The sequence below is a fragment of the Pteropus alecto genome, unplaced genomic scaffold (assembly GCF_000325575.1).
Source record: "Pteropus alecto unplaced genomic scaffold, ASM32557v1 scaffold50, whole genome shotgun sequence".
NCBI lineage: Eukaryota > Metazoa > Chordata > Mammalia > Chiroptera > Pteropodidae > Pteropus > Pteropus alecto.
The window spans coordinates 18,080,490-18,107,985 of record NW_006431918.1 but is presented as its reverse complement, the minus strand read 5'-3'; the positions used below and the strand labels follow the sequence as shown (position 1 = coordinate 18,107,985).

General features: G+C 33.8%; 1 protein-coding gene and 1 pseudogene across 7 annotated transcripts in view; both read right to left on the bottom strand.

The window, feature by feature from the left end:
• Positions 1-27,496, bottom strand: part of LOC102889295 (probable ATP-dependent RNA helicase DDX60) — an 87,559-nt gene that overhangs the window by 5,605 nt on the left and 54,458 nt on the right. For 5 of the 7 annotated variants that reach the window (XM_025042982.1, XM_025042983.1, XM_025042981.1 and 2 more), the window contains 11 exons: positions 27,068-27,192; positions 25,197-25,355; positions 22,182-22,329; positions 20,635-20,787; positions 18,425-18,529; positions 16,659-16,859; positions 12,402-12,506; positions 11,996-12,137; positions 10,293-10,414; positions 4,951-5,098; positions 3,147-3,584 (listed from right to left, as the gene is read on the bottom strand). In XM_025042982.1, the coding sequence (XP_024898750.1) occupies positions 3,421-3,584; positions 4,951-5,098; positions 10,293-10,414; positions 11,996-12,137; positions 12,402-12,506; positions 16,659-16,859; positions 18,425-18,529; positions 20,635-20,787; positions 22,182-22,329; positions 25,197-25,355; positions 27,068-27,192 (1,572 nt within the window). In that variant the 3' untranslated portion in view covers positions 3,147-3,420. Of the gene's footprint in view, positions 8-3,146; positions 3,585-4,950; positions 5,099-10,292; positions 10,415-11,995; positions 12,138-12,401; positions 12,507-12,601; positions 13,254-16,658; positions 16,860-18,424; positions 18,530-20,634; positions 20,788-22,181; positions 22,330-25,196; positions 25,356-27,067; positions 27,193-27,496 lie in introns of those variants that run through there. The other 2 variants (XM_015585128.2, XM_025042985.1) reach the window with 2 other exon arrangements.
• On the bottom strand, positions 26,180-26,298 carry LOC112475096 (annotated as a pseudogene).

The following is a 27,496-nucleotide window of genomic DNA, read 5'->3' as shown; positions in this document are numbered from 1 at the left end:
CACGACGCTTCTTAATTTGTTATTTATGCATTAAAAAGTTTATAATTTTTCACATTGTACTTTGTAGTTATCTCCTTCAACCAACATTTTTAAAGCACACTTTCCATGGTGAAGGAAGAGGGTGTCTTCCATACACATGGGTGGTGCCATCCTAAGCAAGCCTAGAGAATGGCTTGGCTAAACCTATGAACGTTATTGCCTCACAGTATACTGATGGCAATTTCAACCATCCAGCCTAGACCATAGGAAAAATCACTAGGAAAGAAGAGCTAATTTAAGATTTTATCATCATCCTAACTGGTGCAGAAAATATCTTTATTAAACAGTTTCACGGAGTTGGTGCCTTGTATGTCTCAAGAGGAAAGTTCAACTGAACAGCTCTAACAATCTTTATAATCCAGTTACCAGAATAAAAAAGAAGAGGAAGAAAAAAGAATGAAGAAAAGAAGAAAACTAACGGAAGCAAAAAAGGAGGAAAGCAAGGAAGGAAGGAAGCAAAGAAGGAAAATAAACAGGGAAGCAAAGCTAATGAGAGTGTGAACTGGTACCACTACATTCTAAAATGAATTGATAGTAGCTGGGAAAGTTACTATTATTAAAATTTCTTGAAATATTTTTATTCCATTAGGATCCAGAAAAATTGTTTTTACCCCTGTAATCCAGAAAATTTATACTCAAAGGAAACTGTTGCACAGGTGTACCAGATGTTCATAGCTGCCCTGTTTGTAATAGTAAAGACTAGAAACAAACACTTATTAACAGAAGAATAGGTCAACAGATTGTTTTACCGTCTTACTATAATATATCATAAAGTAGTAAAAATAAAATAGAGCTTCATTTCACAACATAAATGAATCTTACGGGCTCAGTGTTGGGTGCAAAAAAAGGAACCTCCAAGAGACAACAGTAAATATTCATTCACTTTTTATGAAATTCAAAAGCAGCAAAAATGTGATTTTGGAATATGACATTTTTAAAGAGGAATTAAAAACACAAAGTTTAGGACAATTGGTATCTTGGAGAAAGAGGAAAGACAAGTGTATAAAACAGAGAAAGAGTACATGGTTTTTCGTTTTAGTTTTGCTTTACAGGTTATCTACACGCCATTTAATGGTTTGTATTATGCATATTTAGCATTAAACCAAAATGTAACAAACAATAAAAGCAAAAGAAGTTTTAAGAGATTATAACTTACACTGGTAAAGTAAATTTGTATGAAGTGAGTTGGGTAATGCAAAGGGCATGTCATCAACAAGCAATACTCTGTAAATATTCACCTGTGCACGATGCTTCAAAATAGATGATATAAACCGGACTCCTTCTCTTTGGCACACCATCAGAAACATCTATGAGTCTGAGTCAGTTTATGCCCTATAGCTTAAAGGTCACTGCTAATTGCTGGTGATTGTATGGCAATAAGACATAGCCACAACATCCTATTATAACTGCATGAGTGGCCTTCCAAAACCCCAAAGAAAAATTTACATATGGAAAGGAAACAAAAGTGAATGGCACAAGCACACTGTCAATAAGTTGAATTAACTGTATAATAGAAAGACGGGGAAATTATAATACTTAACAATTAATACATCTTTTTTTAATGTGGTTAGCTATATATCTCATGTAAGTAATTAATTGTGATCATATAAATACAGGAAAAAAATACCATCATAAATGTATTGCTCTTATAAGCTAAAGTGCACTCCTTTATTATTTCTATGCCAGAATTGCCCATTCTTCAAAGGCAGTTTATTATAAGACACCACTCAGAGGGAGGAAAGCCCTACAGAGCTATCCTCACAGAGCTTCAGACAGGATCTGGAGTTGTGGTCTAGTAGTCTCCAATTTGTTTTTAAACTGCATGTCTGATCAGTTAAAAAATCTATTTCTTAAATGCTTTATTTAAATGCTTTCTTAAATCCTGCTCTTTCATAAAAGCTTTATTCTCACCACAGAAAACAAACAAATTCCTCCAACTCACTATGGTACATTTCCTTGGGGTTTTAAAATGTACAGAACAATAACAAACAGCAAAATTGCTTTCCTATTGAAAAAGTGAATGACTAAAGATTAAGTAAAAAAAATGTTTAATAAATTAGTTTCCAATTATTTCAACTAAAAAAGTTGAAGCTGAATCTAATCAAGTTAATTAAGACAACATTAAAAATATATGTTGATGACAGATTTGCTAGGTGATTGGGGGCATATGTCTCAGAAGGAGTTAGAAAATTATGTATTATTGTTGTAACACAAGTTGTTCCTTTTCAGCCACTTATCTATTGAAATAAGTTTTCTCAGAATTCAAGCTAAGATTTGATGCTGGAAACTTGTTTCATTCTGAAAATAAGTAAATATTAATTCATAGTTATGTGGACTAATTAAAAAAAGAAAGCCTCATCCGTCTCATTAATCTATACATTTCCAATACAATATTAATTTACTTTTAGTAATTGCTTCTCAAAGTTTATATTATATTTGTTTCTATGATAAACAGGAAATAAGTATTAAATTGGAATTGCATATGATTTAAGCTAAGAAATATGATAGGGTGACTTCACGTTTAAAATATAGTACAGTAAGGAAAAATTATGTATAGAAATGTAGAATCTAAATGTAAGAGAAAAAGAACTATACCAAATTTTAAATCATTAAAAAATTTATTGTTGATTTGCTTTTAACATGACAATTATGGATATTAAAACACTGTGCATTTATATGCCATTTTACACATTTAAAAGAATGCTGTAATCGTTTTATTTTAACATATCAAATTTATCGGAAGTTGGAAACTATATTATTAGAAACTATTTAAATTTATGATAAAAATGTACGTGTCATTTAAAATGTGCAATGGTCTATATAGTTTTCAAAATTCTTTTAAGTGGCATGGGACTATTTTACAATGTAGAGGACTAATATGGAATCAAATGGAGTTGAGACATCAGTATCATTCCATAATATCAAATGTAATAAAACTTAATTTTTTCTCAAATTTTGCATTGTTATAAATTAAATTTCTACAAGCTTATTCCAATATTCGAATGGATTGATTATTCAGCATATTCCAAATATGTCGAGTTCTTTGTACTCTATTTTGGACATGAGAGATTTGCAGCACCTATATCAATATGGAGAAAGCCCGAAGATAGTTTTATTTGCTCTTTTCACGACAAACCATGTCAATCTCCCCTAGAGTCTTAAAAGGTGAAAGAAAAATGATGGCTCTGGTAGTTTACTATAACAGAGCAGGGTCCCGCAGGCCAATACTGAGAAATTCAAATCATACTGGCCTCAAGAGCACCGTCCCTGGATATTTCTGTTGATTAACCTGGAATTTTTTTTTTTTTTTAATTTGGGAAATTTGAAGTTCTTTCTAAGCTACCTAGAAGTATAAATACAATTTTTTTTCTTAAAGAGATTTTATTTATAGATTCTACTTACATGGTTTGGAGTTTTTGGTTTAAGCAAATCACTATCAGAGTTCCCAGAGAGACAAACAAATGGAGAAATAGCTACTTTTCCTTCCTTGCAGCTCATCAAGTGAGACACCAGTTGGGAGTCTTCATATTCTTTACCTGTGAAATCTGGCCATAATAGGTTGGCATAGATTAGCTTTTAAAAAATGTACTGTATACTTAAAACTAATTTAAATAAATAATTTTTTTAAAAAATTAGCCAAATTACAAAGCTTTATGTACCTGCTCTAGACCATATTACATACAAGGGGAGCCATTCAACTTTTTAGGATCTACATCATAATTAAGACTGAGTAAGATATATCACAAAGTGAATAGCTCAACTTGGCACAGACTATAGTCAATAAATGTTAGCTGGTAATATTATTATCAGTGTTATAAAATTTTATTTTATATCGTGGTTGCTTTGATCGAGAAGTAATAAAAGACTGAATTTAAATTGTATACTCTCTTAACACAGAATTATTGTTATTATATTGGTACTTTTTTCCCACAAAAATCAGACTTGGCCTCAGAATCTTTCTAGACAAGTATTACAAGTAGCTGTTACCAGTAGGTTTGGAAATGGCATATGAGAAGAAATTTTTTTTTTCACTTCTACTCTTATAAAGCACCAGATCATGCAGTCAAAATTGGCTCTATTTTGTAAGGGAGACAGGATAGTCACACATTTCTATTTTGCCTCCTCTGGGATGCTCACAGTGTTTTACTGTTATTGTCTGCATTTATTCATATTGCTTCTCACTTTAACAGAGCCCAAGAAGCTACAAGCTCCATCTCCTTGACATCTGTCAACTAAGAATGTTAGAATATAAAGAAACAGGAAATTACTACCCACAGCTCAGCCTGTTCCCTTTATCCTAGTTGCCTTTTCCTGTTTACTTTCCCCTAGAAAGTTCCATTCAATAGCTTATGAAAAGCAACAGCAAAGATTTAATAGTGTGTGCCTATGAGCTAGGCACCATTTTATGATATTCACATATATTAACTTAATTATTTAATGCTCACAAAAACTACTTACATAATGTTATTCTCTTTTTTATATATCTATTGTGGAAACTGAGGCATGAATGTGGAGTTACCTGTCCAAGGTCTCACTGCTAATGAGTAACAGATAAAGAGTTTGGATCCAGGTACCTGCAGGGAGTTGATGTTCATTAACATTATACATATTTCCTCTCAAGGTAAAAAGTGACAGAATAGTCTCTAGTTTCTCTTCATCTCATAGATGTCCTTACTCCATTTTCCAGGCTTGACCCAAAAGCAAACTTTAGTCAAGATGGTTTATAAATGACTCTATTTAGTTTTTTATTCTCCATTGCCCTTTAACTTCTTTCCTTGGAAAACAGAAGGAATCTTCTTATTCTAAGGCAGACTGATATTTTCAGGGTTCTATTCTTCTTCTGGAGTAAAACACTCTTAGCAAGATTATTTATTCTTTAAATTGTTCCACATGAAAGTAAGATATACTTACTTATTTCTGACACTGGGAGTTGATATTCCTGTTTCATATCAGCCAAGTTGGAAACAATTAGTAGGAAGGAGGCAAAATCCTTTGTAACATTCATGTTATACTCATTTAAAGCAGCCCCAAAATCCTCAGGTAGAGCCTCAAGGAACACCTAAATTATCAAGGAGATATCAAGAAAACCTAGTAGTCAAATATTTTTCAGGGAGATCTCTATACCTTCCTTGAAAACTGAAACTTTGGAACAAGGGCAAAGAACATTGCAATATAATTCTGTAGTTATCTATTATTCAATAATGTAACTGTTTCCTTTATTCATCTATGAAATCAGGGTAAAATTTATTTTTGTTTCTATTTGCATTTATCAAAAGTAATACCTTTACTCTTAAAAATGCTCTTTCACACTACTTAATCAAAACCATGTTTTAAATAAAAGCATGCTCTCCAATGACATCTGGCTTGTGACTAGTTAAAAAAAACTAGTGACACACTTGGAGAGCAAGCAACAATATAAAATATACTTGCATGCCTAGAATAAACCTCATTTGATTGTGAGGATATTTAAAACTTCAGTGGATTCATTTTGCTAATATTTTGTTAATTATTCTACCACATTATAATTATTTTGGGGTATAACAGATATTCATTTATATCTATCCATGCATTATCCTTTCCAGTGTACTTCATGCCTCCTGTATTTTCATGTTTCTCAAGTTTATATTTTTTCTGTCTGCCTAAGGTATATGATATGTCTTTTAGCACAGATCTTTAGCACGTACACACACATGCACATACACACACAAAACCTGTTAGAACTAATAAACAAAATCAGAAAGTTGCAGGATACAATATCGATATCAAAAAACTCAGTTGAGTTTCTATATACTAATTAAGTACTAAAAAGGAAATTAAGGCTATCTTATTTGCAATAGCATCAAAAAGAATAAAATACTTAAAGATAAACTTAACCAAGGAGGTGAAAAATCTGTACACCGAAAAGTATAAAACACTGATAAAAAAAATTCTAACAGACACAATAATGAAAAGGCATGCTATGTTCATAGATTAGAAGAATTAATATTGTTAAGATGTCAGTACTTCCCAACGTGATCTATAGATTCAATGCAATTTCTATCAAAATCTCAATGGCATTTTTTAAAATAGAATTAGAAAATAACAATTCTAAAATGTATATAAAACTGCAAGAGGTCCAAAATAGACCAACTAATCTTGAGGAAGAAGAAGAAAGCTGGAGGCATTGTACTTTCTGGTTTTGGAATATATTACTAAGCTACGGTAATTAAAACAGTATGGCACCCACATAATGACTGACACATAGATCAATGGAACAAAATATTAAGAGTCTAGAAATAAATCCACATATATATGGTCAGGAGATCTTTGACAAGGATGCCAAAAACATACAATGGGGAAAGAACATTTTCTTCAATAAATGATGTTGGCAAAACTGGATATACGCATATAAAAAATGAAATTAGACTTTACCATATACTGTACATAAAACTGAATTCAAAATGAATTAAAGACTTAAATGTAAGACCTGAAACTGTAAAACTCATAGAAGAAAATATAGACATTGGTCTTGGCAATGATTTTTTTTGATATGACACCAAAAGTGTAAGCAACAAAAATGAAAATAAACGAGTGAGATTATATCAAACTAAAAAGCTCTGCACAGCAAAGGAAATAGTCAACAAAGTGTAAAGGCATTTCCAGAATGGGAGAAACTATTTCTAAACCATCTAGCTGATAAGGGGATAATAGTCAAAGTATATAAGAATCTCCTATAACTCACTAGCAAAAATAAATAATTTTTTAAAAATGGGCAAAGGACTCAAAGAGACATTGCTCCACAGGAGGCACACAAATGGCCACCATGTATAGTAAAGTTCTCAACATTAGGAAAATGCAGATCAAAACTACAATGAGATATCACCTCATACCTATTAGGATGGCTATTACAAAAAAAAAAAAAAAAAAGGTAAGTGATGAGAAGGATGTAGAAAAATTAGAACCCTTATATACTGTTGGTGGGAATGTAAACTGGTGTAGCCACGATGGGAAACAAATGAAGGTTTCTTCAGAAAATTAAAAATAGAACTACCGAATGATCCAAAAATCCCATTTCTAGAACTAAATCAAGATATTGAATAGATATCTGCTCCCTTATGTTCACTACAACATTATTCACAATAGGCAAGATATGGAAACAACCCAAATGTCTATCAACAGATGAATGGATAAGATTATGTGGTATGTATACATATGATGGAATATTACTGTCTTTTAAAAAAGTAAATCTTGCCATTTGCAACAATACGGATGAACCTAGAGGACAGTACTAAGTAAAATAAACCACTCACAGGACAAATACTGCATGATTCCACTTATCTAAAACAGTCCAACTCATTGAAGTAGAGAATAGAAAGGTGGTTGCCAGGGGCTGGGTAGAGAAGGAAATGGGGAATTGTTTTTCATTGGATATCAAGTTCTTATTATGTAAGATAAATAAGCTCGAGATATCTGTTGTACAACATAGTACCTATAGCTACCAACACGGTATTGTATACTTTAAAAAACATTAACAGGTTAAGTCTCACATTAAGTGTTCCTCCCCCCGCAAAAAAAGAAAACCACACAAGGAAATTTTTGGAAGTGACAGATATGTGTCATACTTTAGTTATGGTGATAATATCATGGGTGTATGCATATTTCCAAACTCATTAAGATGTATACATTGAATGTGTGTAATTTTTGTATATCAATTATACTTCAATAAAGCTAACAAAATAGAATAAGATAGACATATAGATATCCTCTTGATATTTTATTAAACCAATCACAGTGTATTTATCCTGTTTTAAATTATGTTTAAGACATATGCTAAGAATATGTACACATTTATATATGAAAGTAAACAGAAGAATAAAAAAATTCCCATTTTTTTCTAGCTTCCATTATTTTTGTTAAAAAGTTAGCTATCGATCTTATTATTGCTTTTTTCAAAAAAAGTCTGTTTATTTTTTCAAAAAAATGTCTATTTTGATATTCTCTTTGTTTTTGATTTCCACTAATTCTAGTTTAATGTTTATTTATACTTATCCTTCTGGAAGGATAATGCACTTTTGAAATTAGGGAGTGTTATCGTTCATCAGCTTGAGAAAATTTCCAGCTATTATTTTTGAACACACTTCTGTCATTTTTCTCCTTCTTCTTCTGGGGCTCCCCTCTATAACATTAAAACTTTTGAGTGTGACCTATATATTTCTTATGTTATCTGCTTTTATTTTCATTTCTTCTCCCTGTGCTACTCTATAGAAGAGTATTCAATCTTCATATAAAAGATTGAATACTTTTTATTAAGCTGTCTGTCAATTCACTGATTCTGACTTCTGATAATATATTTTCTGATCAGATATTATATTTTTCAGCTCTGGAATGTCCGTTAATTATCTGGTGAAATTCTCTAACCTTTCATCACTTTTGTCTATCTCTTCCTCTATTTTCTTGGATATAACAGTCATATTTAAAATTATTGTATCTTTACTCCAATATCTGGATCATCTGTGTGGCTACTATTATTGCCTGTTTCTTCCCACTAAATTGATCATATATTCTTGCTTACTCACTTTTTTTAGTTTTCGGGTTTCAATTTTTGTTTGCTTACTTGTTTTTTGCCCCCCAAAAATGTTTATAAAAGGACCTGATAGGCTTAATGATGTTATCTTCCACCGGAATGTGTACCCCTATTTTTGTGTTCGGCCAAGTGAGTGAAGACGTGATCACATCGGTCTAAGCAGAGACTGAAGAGGGTTAGTCTTGTTCTCCAATTTTAATAAGTCTCGGTCTATATCTGATTTATCTCTGTTCTTAGGTCATGATTCTCTTGGGATTTTGAGATGAAGATGGTAGGTCTCAGTCTTCTCAGCCCTAAAAGACTGCCAAAGATCCACCTCTTTCTTGTATAGCTTTCTAAGTTATTTTTATAGCTTCTAGTCCTAAATGGCTTAAAAATGTCTTGGGAGCTGGTCAGGGGATACAAACCTCTAGTGGGTTTTTATTTAATAAACACCACAAGACTACAAGATATTTGATGTAGTGACCCGGCATTTCATACAGACCTGGTACCCAGTAAATGTTCTGTGGTTAAAACTTGCTATGTCTCTCAAGTCTCTAGTCTGTCACTCCAGACCCATGTAATCACTAATAGTGTTATTGGTTGTTTGTTTTTGTCCAGAATAGACAAATTTGGGGGGAGAAAAACCATGGTGGGAGATTCCTATCACACCTTGGATAAATTCTTGCCGTTTTATCATTTTAGGCAATCTAATCCTCATAACATCCACAGTTCTGTTACAACAGTGGTGATGGCCACCTACAATGTCCTACCTGAAAATGCACAAATTTTCAATAATCTTTAAGGAAAAGAGATGGAGGGGTTCAGGCTCAGATGTCCTCTATTCAAAATCTTCTTTTATTGTATTTTTATGACTTTTTTTTTGGTAAGAATAGAGATACTGACTTTTGTAAGTTTAATATAAATTTAAACAAAAATGTAAATAATAGTTCAAGGATGTAGATGTGATTTAAAAATTGTGAAGATGATAGATCAATGACTAAAGTTGTGTTCACTGGTTTAAAGAACATTCTGTGAGGGCTAAGATTTGTAATTTGACATTGTGGAGTGAGATGATGTAGATCAATTCTTCTCTTTTTGTTCCTTGTCACCTTTTACTAAGGTTATTTGGTATAACCAGCCTGTCCCACTTTCTCAGATTCTTGTGAAGTACATTAGTCATAGTATTTGATGTTGATTTAATGACAGGAAATCATGATCAAAGAAAATGTTGCAAATAAATTATAAAAGAGTCATCCTGCTTTTAGTCTATGTGAATCAAGGGATGATTTCTTAGATGACTATTCTAATATTTTTTCAGTAAGGACATATAGTTCACAACATATACTTCCTGACCATAACCTTACCTCAAGGTTAAAAGATCCTAAAAGAATTGTAGATTCAGTGATGGGAACTATTAATTCATTTAATGTATAATTATCTACATTTTTTTCTTTAGCCACTGATACAACCAAATAGAAAGCATGAGCAAAATTTTTTATCTTATTATTTTCTCAAGGCATTTAATCTTTTGATAGATTTATAGGGCGAGACTTAGGAATTACAGATTAAATATAACACTAATTACAAAAAGGACAAATTATTACATAAAACAAATGAACCCTAGATTGATAAAACTCTGTTGCTGAATCACTTATGGTAGGATTGATTTATCTTGATTATTTAAAGTTAATAGAATCGTAAATTTTACCTTTGATTGATAAAACTTGACGGTAGCATCTTGGAACTTTGCTGGAAGATATTTTCTTCCAAACAGATTTGCCAATACTAACACTAGTTTTTCCATAACATCTTGAGAAAAATGTTTTGAGCCTACACAAAACAAATTATCTCATTATAAATGTAAAAAAGTATGTTAATCCAACTTTTAATGTTTAAATTGAATATTACATTGCACTCCATTTCATGAAAACAAAAACCTTTGACAAACACGGCAACTAAGGGAGGACTATATCTGGGGTAGTTTCATATCTGCTCTTTCTTTCACACTTTGCTACTCCCGTTCTACTTCAGGCCCTTGTTATTCCAACCACAAATTGCCTTATCTCCTCCCAACCTATATTCTCCCTTTTTCAGCCTATAATCAGTTGTACTGAAGTATTTTATGATCACATCTCTCACCTACTCAAAAATCTCTGGTTGCATCTCAATGTCTCATGAACAAAATCCCATCTCCTTAGCCTAGCATTTAAGGCTTTCCAAAATTCAGCCCACAAATAACCTCCCAGCCTTATCTCCTTTCCTTACCTTCCTGTCACTCATATTAAGATATGATTAATCTGACTTACGCTCTATCTATTACAACACACAAGAATTATACTGAAGAGGTTTAAAAGGCGCTACGTTTAATAACTTGGGCTCTGGAGTCAGACTACTTATATTTGAATCTTTGCTCTTGACACTACTAAAATTTGTGACCATGGCAATTGACTCAGCTTCTCTGTGCCTCAGTTTCCTCATACGAAACAGAGATAGCCATATCACTTGGTTTATAAAGTTATCAATTTTCTATCTCCATGTTTGTAACCACACATACCAGACACACACAGAAATAAACACAAACTGCACATCATGTTGCCTGAAATTATTTCTTCTCTCACAGAGCTTTCAGGGGGACAGAATTTTCCAAGGATTCTTGTTTCACAAAACAATGTATGTTCAGAGCATAGTGACTTCAACTATTGTACAAAAGAGTATTTCTATCAGTTAATGTTAAATGATAAAGTAATGTTGTAAAAGGCAGATTTCATCAGGTATTAGTAATGCTAAAAAATTTAAGCACAAAGAGGGAAAAGTTTCTTTCAGGAACACTTTTTAAGTAATCAAATTATAAAAATCAAAAACCTGTGTTAAATGGAATACTACATGGACATTGCAAATAGAATTCACAAAAAATGATATTAGCAAAAATATATTTAGGGGTAAACAAGACTCTAGATTATACAATTGATATAGTATCAATTATTGAAATACAGTGTACATTCATATTCAAAGAAAAAAATCAGGAGAAAATATTCATAAATATTAATAGCAAATATTTTTTAACGTAATGTTTCTTTATATCTTTTTATGTGAGAATATACTAAATTTAATTGAAAGTATTTATTTAAAATTATATATTATTTAATATGTTCTGAATCCTGGAATCAAGGAATTACTGAAGTTAATAAGAAGTTGACATTTTAAAATAAGTATCACAAAATATGGCTGTCTCCCATATAATCTATATTAGTAAGTATATGAAAGTTTATTTTACCTAATTTGGTATCTCTAAATTATCTGAATATTACTTTGTATTTTCTCTGTAGAAAAAAAAAATATTCTTGAAGCGCTAGCTTCACTAATAGCCTCTGTTGCTAATTTTAGACCATACATAGGAAGGATCAAGCTTACCTTTCTGGGTTGGCTGACAGAGATTATGGAAAAGGCCTCTTACAAGAAAATTGACAAAAACAAGATTAGAAGGCTCATGATAATGCAAATGTGATACAAGTCCAGCAAACCCCATCGGATTACCTTCTTGATCTAAATAGCCCTAAAAAACAGAAATAATTTATTAATTTGACTCAACTCATCACATATATTAATCAATAAGTAACTTATTAAGTGCCAGTTTTAAATAGTACTTAATGCCAGTATAAGAGGGATAGATAATCATTACCTGGCCCAATTTCAATAATTATACCAAAGTAATGTTAATCATTAGACATTACCTTCTAAAGACTACAATTAGTTCAGCACAATAAGAAATAATGAGAGTACCTATCTTATTTCACAAAATGACAAAGTACAGTCATACCTCTTTTACCAGGAATTGCAAAGTAAACAAGAAGTAAAGTTTTAACATCTTCATGGTTCTGGGCTGTTTGAAGGACAGCAATGAATGCTTTAGGACCGACAGCACCTTTAAAGAAGAATACTTTAATTCACACCATCTCAGTGATATGAAATACATCTATAGATGGTAATTTAAATGTTTTGTAATTTGAAATCTTTTCTGTATATCATGATGTTCTGACATCTTAAAAAACTATTCTGGCTGGGGACAAACTATCCCTCCCAGGGCTAGCTAATACCTAAAAGTAACAACAACTTGCCCAAGAGCATGCCTATCCTATGCAAACCAACCAATCCCAACTTCATACTGCTTCCTTACTTAACACTCACACACCACACCAATAATTTTCCTGCTCTAAATCACCCCAGGGCCAGATAACAGGCAACTAGAGGCTACTCAAACAGCTCAGATCCTTCTGGGATTATTCAAAATGGCAAATCCTAAACTGCTTACCCTGTTCTGCCTTATCTTTCCTGTGGAAACTTCAGTAAAGGCAGTAGCCTAAACTTTCTCTCTGCTCCTGTCTCTGCCTTCTGACCACCCTGGTGTCTTTCATATGTAGCACTGCATGGCATGCTGTCTCCTGTCTCTAGGACCAGTGAGTATAATACTTTGTTTTTCTGAGTATAATACTTTGTTTTCCTCTCCTCTGTCCCCTGTTGTGGCCTCACCTGACCAATCATCACATAAAAGGATACAAATTAGGATACATTTTATCCATATCTATCATACCACACAAATACCAGTAATATATAAGATTCAGTCAGATGTCATGTTATTTGTTTTATCATGTTTTTACGTGGCAGATCCTTCCTTGAACAAAACAGAACATATAAAACAGAATCATCAGAAATGAAAGATACTGCCAAATAATCTAGTAATAAATGTGAATGAAGTTTAAAAGCTTATTATTCTTGGATTGTTCTGGAAGAAAATAAGATATTATAATATTCCATGTCCTGCAGTGCTGTTGCAAAAATAAGAGAATTAGGTTGATTAAAACCAAAGTAATAAAAATATTGCTTGTTTTCTTATGTAAAAAAGCACTGAGGTACCATTTCAGATATCTTTCAATTCCTCACTAAAATGTTTGAGGTTTCAACAAAAGGCAAATTTCCAAAGATCACCAAAATTAAAGCCTTTAGGCATAAGAGTTTAAAGAACCTAGGAAGAATCTGTACCCATTGAAAGACTTCATTGTCATGTACTAGGTGGAGGGAAGGAAAAGAGGGAGAGAAGAAGATGGAAAGGAAGGGAAGAAGAAGGGGAGGAAGGGGGTGTACTGTCCCTCACCTTTACTTTAGGGTGATACCTTTTAAGGGTGCCAAAAATTCCCTTTTCTATAATCTCTTCTCTCTTGATCTACATTTAGTCATAGATGGCAAGAGCCAAAAAATTGCACAGTAGTATAATATGAGGGTGACTGACTCATGGTGGTACACTGTAACCTCAAGGATATAGACCATGTAATTAAAGTATGATTAAGAACCATGTTAGCAATGTATAATGCATTGTAGTGTTGAATGACATCCATGTGATCAATGTGTTAGTGAGACTGGCAAAAGTAGAAGATGAATTTTCAGTCTAGAGAAGCTACATAAGTTGAAAATCTGCTAAATATTAAGATCTGGGCTGAAAGCTATTCATCTTGCTTTCCATTTAAAAGGGTATTCGAACAGCATGTAGATGCACAGAGAGTGAAGCTAGAAGAAAAATCGTACACCTTATTCCCTGGCAAACCACTAGATTTGGGTGGATGTAGCTTCATTCAAAAGTAAGAAAATAGAAAAACCTACAACATATCAACTATTTATAAGAAAATCAATCATTTTCTTAAAATTAGTCATGCTACAAATAGGTATTCACTGTCTGTACCAGGAATTAAGACAAACAAACGTCTTTGGCCTTATGGTACTTACATTCCAGTGGGAAGTATAGAGAAGATAAAAAAAAAAAACATGTTAAGAGGAATTAAGACAAACAAACGTCTTTGGCCTTATGGTGCTTACATTCCAGTGGGAAGTATAGAGAAGATAAAGAAAAACAAGCTAAGAGATGAGAGAGAGAGAGAGAGAGAGAGAATTTGATGCTATGTGAGGAATGATGTGGCTATGAATAAATAAGTAAGGATCATAGTTAGGGTTGAGACAGAGGATGGGTGGTGAGAGTAGGCTTCACTGAGAGTAATATTGGAACAAAAAAATTGAATGAGGTAAAGGAGTGAGGCTATGCACATATCTGAGGGAAGAGTTTAGAGGCAGAAGAAGCAAAGCCATGGTTCTCAGACTGTAATATTGATGGAGAACACTGGCTTTAACTTTTAAAAAACTAACTGACCTATGAAAATTGTTTTCTTTACATGGCAAAAAAATTTGGCATCCTCAAAGGATGCCAAAAAATATGACCTCTATGAGGAAGACAAAACAGCATAAGGTAAATAAACATTATAAATTGACAACAAAAAAAAATATATTATGATGATATAAAAGAGTAATATATGAAGTGGTAGTTAAAAATTGGGGGAAAACCAGCCAATAGCAGAATTAAAATCCACATTTGTATTACTAAAAAACAGAACTGAAACTTCAGAAAGCTGCATCAGCAATGTGGAAGATAAATCATACGCTCTCTCACAATGAAGAAGAACATAGCAATAGAGAACTGAAAAATGATTTTCAATTTAAAAATTATAATTTTTTTTCTGAAAAAACTCAACAATTGAAATAGAAGCAAATATCAAAGATCTAATTTAAGAAATATTTTCTCAATTCCCAAACTACCTGAGTATTACACAGTTCAAATATACTTAACATTATTGAACTACACTTGAAATGTTTAAATGGTAAATTTCATATTAAGTGTATTTTACCACAATAAAAAAAAAATCTAAACATAAAGATTGAAAATTCTCATCATATAATGACTAAAACATCACTAAGTAAAGGACTCACAACATAGAAAATCCTGGGGAAAAGAATTTGAAATATAAGGATTAAAAAGAAAGATTTTTATATAATTACATAGGCAAAAAAAAAAAAAGGAGTTAACTCCAAGAGAACTGGGCTGCACATGGCTCCTCTAGAGGAGACTCTAAAAGAGCCTAGTACTCCATAACAATAAATACCAGAAGGCAAGAAAGTCTGAGTTTGACGTGATGAGCAATGACAACATTCTAAGAATTGTATGCTCACACTTAAGGGTCTTTCACATGTGAAGGTTATAGATAGACCTTGCATATGCCAAGAAAAAGAAAATAAACTACTCTGATAACCTTTTGGGGAAAAAAAAGTAAACTGTGCTTGAAGATGTGTTCTATAAAGAGGTAAAAAGTAAGAACTCAGTAATGAGGAAGTTTTGGTCTAACATGTGTACCTGCTCTGGAGAACCATCAGTCAATATAAGAGCCAACTCATCACAAAATTCCTAGAAGAATCTTCACCTCAGCAAACACTATCTGATTTAATGGGCACACTAATAAATATACAAAAACAGATGAAGAATCCTTTTCACAATGCATCTTCATAAGAATGAAATAAAACTATTTGATTATGAATTTTAAATCTCTCATGGTGTGATTGGACACAAAATATTTATCTGAAAGATAACCTTCAGGAAAATGTATAACCATATTCTAAAGTCCAGTTAAATATAAATATATATCAGTGTTTTAAAAAAATGCACACCTATGCCTAGAAAAAAATGACTTTAAAAAAATACCTAAATGATAATGTGATTGTCTTTGGATAGCAGAACTAGGTATGGGTGCTTTTTTCTTCTTTCAACTCTCTACATTATCCAAATATTATTTGATGAACTTAGGTTACTTTTTATGAAAATTAAACTTTTATTGCAAAATCATGAAAACAGTATTTTTGTTCCTCATGGTACACAAAAAGGAATCTAATTCAGATCTTTTTAAATCCATAGGCAGCACCCTTAACTACTGTAGGACAATGCCTATCAGTCATGAAAACCATAATTTTGGGTAGTTTCAAGTGCTCATCCAGCCACAAATTCTATGACCAATAGAGGAGACGAACAATACTAATTATTATTCTCTTCTTCCACCCCTAGTCCTCTATCAGTCAAGATATTAACAAAGCATTAAAGACTGATGAAGCTGGAAGTTATTGCTACAGACTTCTGAAAGAACAGCAGACCAGACCGCAGCCGGGCCAGTAATGAACACCTCACCTTAGACAATGTCAAGCACAGTACCTTTGCCTTGGCATCCTCTGGGTCATCTCCCTTCGATGCCAGGAGCATGAGTCGCAGGATCAGGCTTATGCTGATGGGGAACTGTCCTCTCAGCTCAGGAACATTGGATTTTATGAGTTTTTCTATTTTGGGCACTGGAATGTTAAAGAAGTATACATCTCCCATCAGGTCTTGACCTCGTCTTCCAGCACGCCCAGCCATCTGGAAACAGAATAGAATCACGGTGTAAAGCTTATCTAAATACTTTCTCCATCACATGTAGAATTAAGCCTTCATATTGATTGGAACAAATGAACTGGGCATCTGTCCAACCACTAAGTAACTGAAACTAAAATCCAACTATGTAGCACTCACTCAGGAAATTTACCATAGCTATGACAGAGATGGAAATAAGACGTGTATCATTATTATATACTTTTTTCATGCAAAAATTGTGTTAGTAATTTGTATAAATATAGAAAAAACAAAAAAAAACAAGAAGACTAGACTATGATTTCATGTTCAGTAACAGAGGAACTTATTATACCAATTATCTCACTTCCCACCTGCCCCTCCCTCAGCTCTTTCTCACTCTCTCTCATACACGTGTATTAAGTTATAAATCATCATAAAAACTGTACATAAACCGAGGAAATACATGAGTAAGATAAAATTCAGAAACGCAACTTGTAAAAAGCAAGTTAAGAACAAACTTTACAGAAGTTATATTAGATCTTAGTTAAGTGCTTAGAATGTGCTACGTTCTTTACATTTTTTTTATGCAGACCTCACAACAACTATATGAGGTGAATCTAATCATTAACCCAATTTTACAGTGTATAAACTGGCATATGGGGAATATAAGATACTTGCCCAGTCAAGCAACCAGGAAGTTGTCTGGGAGATCCAGGATTCAAACCCTGACATTTTGACTCCCAAGTTCATTGTCTGAAATAACATAACACCCTGGCCCCAGAGCCCTAAATATGAGGATTTCAAAGTTGATGTGGGAGGAAAGTTCATGCACAGCACTGAAGCAGGAGGAGAAATAAAAAGAGACAGGAGTTGGTAAAGTGATGAGAAATAAGGATGCTGTATTGGGTAGGAACAGGGGCTATAAGGGAATAAGAAGTGTTTACAAGGGAAGAGAGGGGGGCATTTTGAAAAAAACTTGAATATATGCTGATATATCTAAGTTTGATGCCACTACCAAAAATATTCATAAAATATTCCTGAGCAGGAAAACCATATGAAGACAAGCCACACTGCATGCAGGCCAAGAATGTATGGTGAAAGACAGTGGACAAGACATTGAAAGGAAAAAGTTAAATACCACTGCAGGAGACTAATGAAATGGGTTTGGTAACAGATTGTGTATCAGGAGCAAAGAAAAGAAAAGCATTAAATAAAACTCCACAGCATAAAATCGCATGCACAGGTAATGGATGAGCAAATGCTTAAGGAGCACCGCCAACATGCATCTTCCCTACAGATCACTTCATTTAATTCTTGCAAATGCTGTGGAATAGTAATGATTATTCCTATTCTAGAGATAAGAAAGATCAGGTAGTTTAGATATCTCACCAAGGTCACATATCTGGTTAGTGATGGTCACATAATCCCAAACTCATGTGCTTTTCATTATACCACAGCTAAAAATGAATGTCAAGGTGTGCTAGCCTATAAATTGCAGCATGTTTGTAAACTAAAGGCTCACTTTTTTTTTTTTTACTATTTTATGGCCGTATTTTAGTAATGCAATAGAGAATTTATGCACACCACAATACCTGTCTGTAATTTAAAGCATCAAGATAGACTGAGTTTTGAGCAAACACCACAGATTTACAAGGCATATTGATTCCTAAAGCAAGTGTTCCAGTAGCCGTCACCACCTAGAAAGAGAATAAAACAATTACCTTATAGAACAGAATTTCTAGAGAACGCCGAATAGTTACTGAACTTTGAACTTCAACTAAACCACAGTGGGAAAGCGGGGGATAACCACATTGATATTCTCGCCGTTTCACAAACACACCAAGCACGTTCCCCACTCAGGTCCGTTTCAGTCACTCTGCCTTGCACGTAATATTCTTTCCCAAATATTTGTTTATTTGGTTTGTTTAGTTCTCTGCTCACATGTCAAAGAGAAATTTCAGACTGCCATATCCAAAATAACCACCCCTATCATCATTTCTCTCCCTACCCTATAGTTTTTCTCTTCATAGCATTAATGACTACCTGAGGTAATATTATTTGTTTGTTTACTTGTCCTGCATCAGACTCCGAGCCCCATTCAGCATCATATCTCCATGCTGAGAAGAGAACTTGGCACAAGACAGGTGTTCAGTAAATAATTTTTAATAAATGACTAGGAAGGGAATTTTCCTATGGCAGTGTAACAATACTTGTACAAACCCTCTTCTGGACGATTGCCCACTTCATCACTATAATTTATTTGTGAAAGCCATTTCTTTGGTAATAATGTATCTCAGTAATAAGAGAAAAATAAAGTTTCATTTCTCCCCTGGATTGCAATGATAACTGATCAGAAAAGGAGTAAGGCAAAATGTAAAGTTTCCTAAATAATCCACTTTTGCTTATTTTTTCATATAATGCTGGCTATTTCTAACTGTCTTCTCTTTCTTTTTGCATTAATTATTTTATATGCCATGGTTAATGTTAATAGTTAAATATATGAGGCAATTTTCTCTAATTATTCTGTAACAGAGATCCATACATTTGTCCAAATCCAACATGCCATTTATTATTAACCATTTACCTAAAGGTCATTGATAAGAACAAAAATGGGAAAAGTGAGAACATTAAATTGAGAATATAATTAGAATAAATATCTTTTGAAAATGGGTTCTTTGTAACAAAGCTATTACAATTTCCATAGTACTTTTTCTAGCGTGATCTAGCAACTACTATTTAACAGGCTTCATTTTAGACACAAGATATGATATCAAAATATGTGTCTTTTTCTCTCAATTCATAATCATGGAGATTTTATCTTTTGTTATTGACTTTTAAAATAAATAATAACTTGTTATTAGTTAAGAGAAAAGCTAAGCAAAGTTATTAATGATATATTTGGGGTTTTCCAGATTACAGATTTACCCTTTAATCATAGTGTCAGATTTTCCTCAACATTTACTTATTAAGATTAAAAGATACTACCCAGAGTAGCAGAATCAATCTCCCTCTTCCTCTCTCTCTCTCTCTCTCTCTCTCTCTCTCACACACACACACACACACAGAAACATACACAAATATAATGTATATCATGCAAAAAGTCTAATACGGATAATTTGAAAAAGTCAGGGTCTATTTTAAAATATTACTCAAGATCTAAATTAATTAGGAAATTATATAAACCCTCTGTGTGACTTTATCCAGACTATCCTCATGCATTCTCATGAGACACACTAGAGAAAACATAACAAGGGTTTGGTTTGCAAGCTATTTCAGGTAATCTTCTTGACAATTATCAGTGATAGGAGAAACAGCTTTTAGGAATGACACATCTAAAAACATTGCCAAGATATGCAGTGCACACAGGAAGTGACACATTCTTGCTCTCATTTCAGCTACATTGAAAAAAGATCCCATCAAAACACTATCATAAATGTTGTCCAAGCCCATGAAAAAATGTCTGTAACCAAAATTATATGAACAGCTGAAAATTCCCCAGATACAATAAATAAAAAGGAACGGGGCTGTTCTAAGATCAGCATAGGTAATTTCCATTATCAAAATATTTGAGAAAATATCTGTTTAGGGACTATTTTAATTTTGTGAAAAAGAGATAAACTGAGTGATATACTTCAAACTCCCTCCCTTAATTAAATGAGATGGGGAAATATGCAGTCATATCAAGGGTCATAAAAAAGATATAATTAGATGAGGAAAAAAGTGGTTATTTTTTTTATTTTTCTTCAGTATTCAGCTTTATGTAGACATAGCTTCACATTTTAGAATGAAAAAATTTACCTACCCTAATAAATCCTTTCCTAAAAAGAATCTCAACTAACTGTTTTTCTTTGAAGCTCAAAGATCGGTGATGATATCCAACACCCCTCTCAGCCAAAGTCTTCAGTTCTTCACCTTTTCTTGTGAATTTCACTCGATCAAACACCATCTTCAAAGTCTAAAAGAAGCAAGAGTTTTAGGGATTTTGGTAATTTTTAATCTCATTTTAATTTAAATCAGAATAAAATATGTATAAATGAAAAGAACAGGCAAATTATGTAATAATTTGGCTCTGTGAGGCAACTGTTTGACATTAACTCAACATGAGTACAAAGAACATTTTAGGGCAGCAACAGTAACTATAGGAAATATTCCCAAATTTCTGAGCAGGAAGGCTTTTACTGTTTCAGCACTGCCTCCGCCACCCTCACCCCCACCCCAGCTTCAGGGGTAAGAAGTACTGACAAAGCCGCAGATAAAACATTCAGAGGAGGTGTGACAGCCAGACCTGCTCCTGCTCTGAGGAAGGTCAGTTCTCTCCTGGAGCCTTGCGGGAGCAGAGGGAGAGAGGGGAGGGAGAGAGAGAGAGGGAGAAGAAGAAGAAGACAGGAGAAAATGAGTTCTCCAAAAAGAAAGAGCAGATTCCTTACTCTCTGTAGTCTGGGAATGCTTACTTTTCACTGTAAATTGGTCACGAATGGCCTTAAAAATATTTATACCCTGAAGAGGAAATCCACTTGTGTACAGAGTTATATATTCAAAAATAAACACTGCTTATAATAAGGAGAAAAAGAAAAATAATCCCTAAGTATCTAAAAGCAAAAAACACTTTATTTGTATAGTCATCCATACAATGGAATATCAAGGATCTATTAAAAGAATGATCTAAGTACATGGTTATTAAAAAGAGATCATGAAGTTTACAAAAGAACATATTCATGTACACAACAGAGTATATGTGTATGTGTGTGTGTGTGTGTATGTTTGTGTGTATGTGTATTTGCAAATAAAAGATAAAAAGTTCATCCGGAAGGGCAATGACCTAATTGATTTTTACTGTTACGAATTTATATTTTCAAATTTATCTACCGTGTGTGAATCATTTTATTAAAAAAAAAAGTTTTAAAGAAGAAATGGCATACTATTTGTAGATATTTCAACACCTTTATGGTGGTATATTTTGACTATAATAAAGAAAGCCTCTGATTTTGAGAAATTCTGCCTATCTTAAAGTATATTGACCACAGGTACCCAAATATTCAAATGAGGCACATGAGATCGAAGTCCAAAATTCAGGCTGTGAAAAACAGTATCACAGAAACAAATAATGAAAGGGCAGGGACCCTCAGGGGCTAATTGTAAATAAGCAGGAAATAATCCATAAATGCTAATCCTGTCCTTTTCAGACATGCTCTGTAGCGCCCTCAAGAGTTATGTGTAGCCGGGAGGTCATACACAGAGATGTCTATGGTAGAGGTTGTATTTAGTTATTACATTCAACACTATCACTGAAAAGTGATGGCTGATGAGTGAAATAATTTCCTGGAGGACTGTTTCATTGGAAGTGCTGACCTCAGTGTCCACTGCTTTTTGATCCGCATATGTGTACTCCTGAGAGATTGCCAGGTTCTTCTCTAGAAGCTTGAGTAAATTATTACATTCAGCTTCACGAATTAGGCTTTGATCAATTTTTCTGGGCTTCTTCTGGCTTTTTTCATCTCTGTTCATAAAAATAAATTTTAAGTAATGAATAGTCAAATTTGGCCACTAGAGGAAACCCAAACTTCCCAAATTCTCTTCACCACCAGGCATTCACTCCTATATACATCTGTACTAGCCTGATTCAGTCTTCTTCCTCTGAGGCACTTCCTCATTGGCCACTGGAACATGTTGTTCCTATCAAAAAATGCACCCATATTTTCTCCGAATGTTTCCTTCCATTCTTGCTATCAGGAACCTTCTTGCCAAATCCAGTTCTCCCAGATGACCTCGCTTCCCCTTGCTAAAGTGGTGCCATTTGCTAAAGTGATGATCATTTCCTCTTTCTCATTCTTTGTAAAACTAGGCTAGTAGGTGAGGTAGGCGTCCTCTTTGCTCCACATTGCCAATTGCAGGCCATTCTCCTTTTCTCCTTGAGGTTGATCCTACAGCTGCTCTGAGTTTGGTTGCTAAGGGTTCTTGGCCACAGCATTCCTGAGAGAATTGCCTTCAATTGACAAGAGCCCCCTGGAAATGCCTGAGAGATTATAACCTCTCTTGGGAATGGGGAGGTGGCCCACAGCCAGTAACTGACTGACAGGAGGTACAAAAATCAGCCACCTGGACTCAAATTGGGACAGTTCTGTGGTGTCTCTAGCTCTCTGTTAGACCAGGCACAGGCATTATTCTAGCGACACCCACATCCTTGCTAATCTTCACCTTCTCTCTTTTGCTTCCCTTACTTTTTTAGTCCCGCATGAGCACATCCCTTCAATAAATCACTGACACAGGTACCTCCATCTCAGCAGGTGCAAATGAGGAATCTGACCTAAGACACCTTTCCATAAAACCTGGTATAGACTTTGTGTTATTATCCATTACTGTATTATCCATTACTCCTCAGTGTAATAGCCTTTTACAGATATCCAGATGACTTATTCTTTCTTAGATTTTTCAGTTTGTCTCTTAAGTATACACATAAGACAAGTCCAAATATGAGAAGATGAGCTTAATTGTATCTCATCATCAAGGATTCTCACCTCCAAATAACATTACCCTTACTTCAGGGGAGAATCCAACTACAGAAAGGCCTAGTCCTAACATTTGTGGAGCGTGGGACAGAGAGTACTAATAGAGGACCACATACTTTTAAATCAAGGTTACAAGCCATCAACTATTACATTCCACCCTCCTACCTTGACAAATATAGCTCCATAACAACTTGGAATTTAAAAGGGTGAGAGTGAGCTCCAGGTGGGCATACCTGCTAAGCTCTACTAACTCACAAGTTTGTGGGAATGGATACAGATGGAGGAGGGCCAGAGTGCTGTTCTCCAAAGCACAAGGCCCCCTCACACCCTCAGTGTAGTGATGGGGCTGAACAAGGTTTTAAACATTCTTTATATTTTTATAGCTTGAATCGTTGGTCATTAATTCAAGTTGAAATGGTGTCTCCTAGTGTTCTGAAGAAAAGCAATCTAATCAGATCAGTTACTGAAAAGTCTTCCACCTCCGATGTTGTCTCTGGCTTTCACTTTCCATTGTTTCCAGGGAAACAGCACAATAGGCAGAGGAAAGATAAGAAGAGTCAGTAGCAAATTCATGGGTGCCCTAGAATTATTTGAGAAATCTCAATCAGAGAAGCTCTAGAAGCAGTTTCCACTTTGAGGGAAGTATCTACCATTTATTCAGAAATACTTATGAAACAACTGTTACCTGCCTAGCAATATGCTAAGCACTGGGGATAAAAAGAAAATACATGGTCGCTGTTGTAAAAAAGCTAATAATTTAAGAAAAAGAAAAACATATAAAAACAACAGCAATACATTATAATAATTGATCTACTAAATATTGAGAGTAAGCAAGAGCACAGGAGAAAGGGCACTAAGTTTAACTGCAGGAATTAGGGTAAGACCCAGAGAAGAGACAGAAAATTATGAGTATAATAAGCTTTGGGGACAAGCAGAAAGTAGGCACTGAAGGCAGATGGGTCATATCTTGAAAAAAGCATAGGGGTAGATGAACAATCCATGTAAGGAGAATCATAAATGCTGAGTATTGTTAGAGGGGAGTGGTAAAGAGCAAAACCAAAAAAGGTAGGCCAAGTCCAAAACATGTTATCCTACCAACAAAAGTCAAGAAGTTTAGACTTCATCATCTAACCAAGGAAGACTACTGAGTGTCGGATAATTCAATCAGTTTGAACGTTAACAAAATCATGTTAATTAGATTGAAGAGTGGTGAACCTAAGGCTCTGGGGACCAGGAAAAAAAAAGACCTCTTCAAGGAAGACATAATGAGTGTCTAAATCAGGCAGCAACTAAAGATGGAGAGGAAAACAAAGGAAATAAACATTCTGGATCTAGGGTTGTCAGAATTAGTCACTGAGAATGAGGAAGAGGACAGAAAAGAGCAAAGTTCTACCAAACATAACATTGGCATTTCGATCCACTCCCAAGCTCATTCTATGTCATTGATGTGATTATGATGGCATGTCAGTGACACCGCTATGTTGTGACCCAAGACGATATGGGTTGACTTTCTTTAAGCCTTCTGAGGGCTGACTGAGAGTAAGAGGTACTAGGCATCCAAGATGTACTTACTTTGAGAAATAATTATGTCAGGTAGATGATCTACCAATGCTCACAGGCTGTGGTCCTGCCTCTCCCAAGTCCTAAATGAAACCAATCTATGCAACTAAGGAATACATAAATATTATGGTCACTTTCGATGGTCCTATTCTCTCACTCAAATTTACTCAATTTGTATCTATCAGCAAACAAACATAGGCAATAACTAGAACTTCTTTGTAGGACACTCGATGTGTGTTTCCTACAGGGAATTGTGTTTTAACCTTTTAACCACCAATTTGTTTAGTTAAATACTTACATAGCCTTTCGGCTCTCAATGGATTTTTTAACTTTTCGAAGTTTGTTAGCCATGACATAGGCTTCTTTATCAGCTTTGGGAGGCCTTTCTCTCTCTTGCTTCTCCTTCAGGAAATTGCTCACATTTAGAGCACTCCGTTCTACATCTCCTAACTTGAATCTGTAAACATGAAAAAAATGCTTGCCTTGAAAACAATATTGTAAATGAATGCAATTATATTTATATCTACAGCTATCACCCTGACATACCTGTTGAGGTTTTAATGTCCATCTTTGCGAATTTTATCCTCATAGGGCTCTCAAACTTGGGCCTGACCATTATGTGTGTGCTCTTAAGCACACGCTAATACTGTCAGTAAACACTAACCATGCTCCACCCATTTTTTTCCAGAGACCAGGTTGGAGAAGGTTGACATGTATGCTATTATTTTTTATATTTTCACAAAAATCTGACAAAGCCTCGGGTTTGTTGGTATTCTGAGGCTACTTAAGATTAAATCAAACCGTATAAGATCAAGGATTTAATAGTACGTTTGTAGAGAACCCAAAATTTCATAAAGACATGGCAACGTTCAACTCCTCGAGCAGAACTAAACCTTTGATGTTTTTGGCAAATATTTTACTTTTAAATATCTTAAGTTTGTATACATATATATGAAATAAAGAATACAGTCATTTTGGTGTTTTTATTTTGTAGTTAGGCTTTCAGAAATATCCCAGAGGTACTGAATTATGTTTGTTTCTAGCTAAAATCTGAAGCCATGCTTGGAAGTAAAGCAGGTAAGCCGTAATAACTTCTTGGTAGTTCAGAAATGTATTTTGCTTGCTTCAACAACAAAGGTAAAAGGAACAATTTTATTGCAATCCCCAAAATGCAACATACATTTAATTATCATTGTTTTAAATAAGCACCACCAATGATGAGTCATTACTATATGTCTGCTTAAGTGTGAACAAGTTTCTTTTTCATTTTCTTATTTTTAAAGCCTACAGCACCTGGTCTTTCTAGGTGGTTTCCCATCCAAGTACTAACCAGGCCTGACCCTGCTTAGCTTCCAAGATCAGACAGGATCAGGCTTGTTCAGGGTAGCATAGCCATAGACAAATTTCATTAAACTTTGCCACCTGAGCAAGATTCTGTGGCCTTATATAAAGCTTTCATGGCTTAAAGTAGTGTGAAATTGTCTAAAGTAAATAAAACATTCTATTCTGATCCCAAAATATGTGATCAAGGTTAATTTAGGATATATAGTGTTATTCATTTAATAAATTATTCATATGTTATTCATTTAATAAATTATACTTTATCAAAAACTGGGCTGTTAACATTCAACTTTAAGCTATTTTATGCTATGGCAATATAAAATTTAGCAAAGTATTAGTGCCTGTAAGTTATAGTTCTCATGATTATAAATTGGAAACAACAAAAAACTCCACCAATAAATACTCTAGCATATTGTAAGGATACTTTAATTTTATATGGGATACTTGTGTGCATAAACATTCACTTTGTTTTTCAAAGAACTTGTGTATTTACTAAACCTAGGTACTTATTGAACCTAGGGATTTAACAAGACCTTGATAAAAACACAATAGTAAAAAGAAACAAGAAATGGAGAAGAGAACTACATAAAGAAGGTAATTTGTATAAGTAAACATCATTAGTAAAAACATTTTATTAAGAACTAAACTAGGAAAAAAAGAATTAAACTAGAAAGGGGTATATTTAATATGCATTCTGACAACAAATGGGCACCAAAAATAGTAATGAATACTACCTTATAACAGTAAAGTTAGTAAAAATTTCTACAACTTAAAGGAATGAGTCTAATACAAATTACAAATAAAAACAAATTAATTTAAGTGACTTACAAAAAAAACAGTGCTGGCAACTTTTCCATTTTTCTTAGCTTTTCAACAAGAAGTGGAAACATTTTTTCCATGTCTTCTGAACCAAAAACCGAATTTGGACTAAGATTCCGCAGGACCATTTTGGCCTGTAACAATAAATAAAAAATGATTTGTTTTAAAGTTCTGCATAACAAAGGAATTACTACTTTTGGCTAAAATATTTTCATTGTTGCCTATTCTATGTTTCTGTGGTTCTTTAAAATAATATGATAAGAATAATAATGATGTATATTATAAAACTACAAAGAACCATCAAAGAAATATACAAATCAATACACTAATACGCTAGAGAACAAAAAGATAGTATTGCACACACACACGTACATACATGTAGTTTAACATGCAAGTTTTTAAGGGAACACAAATCAGACAGGAAGAGGATTATTCAGT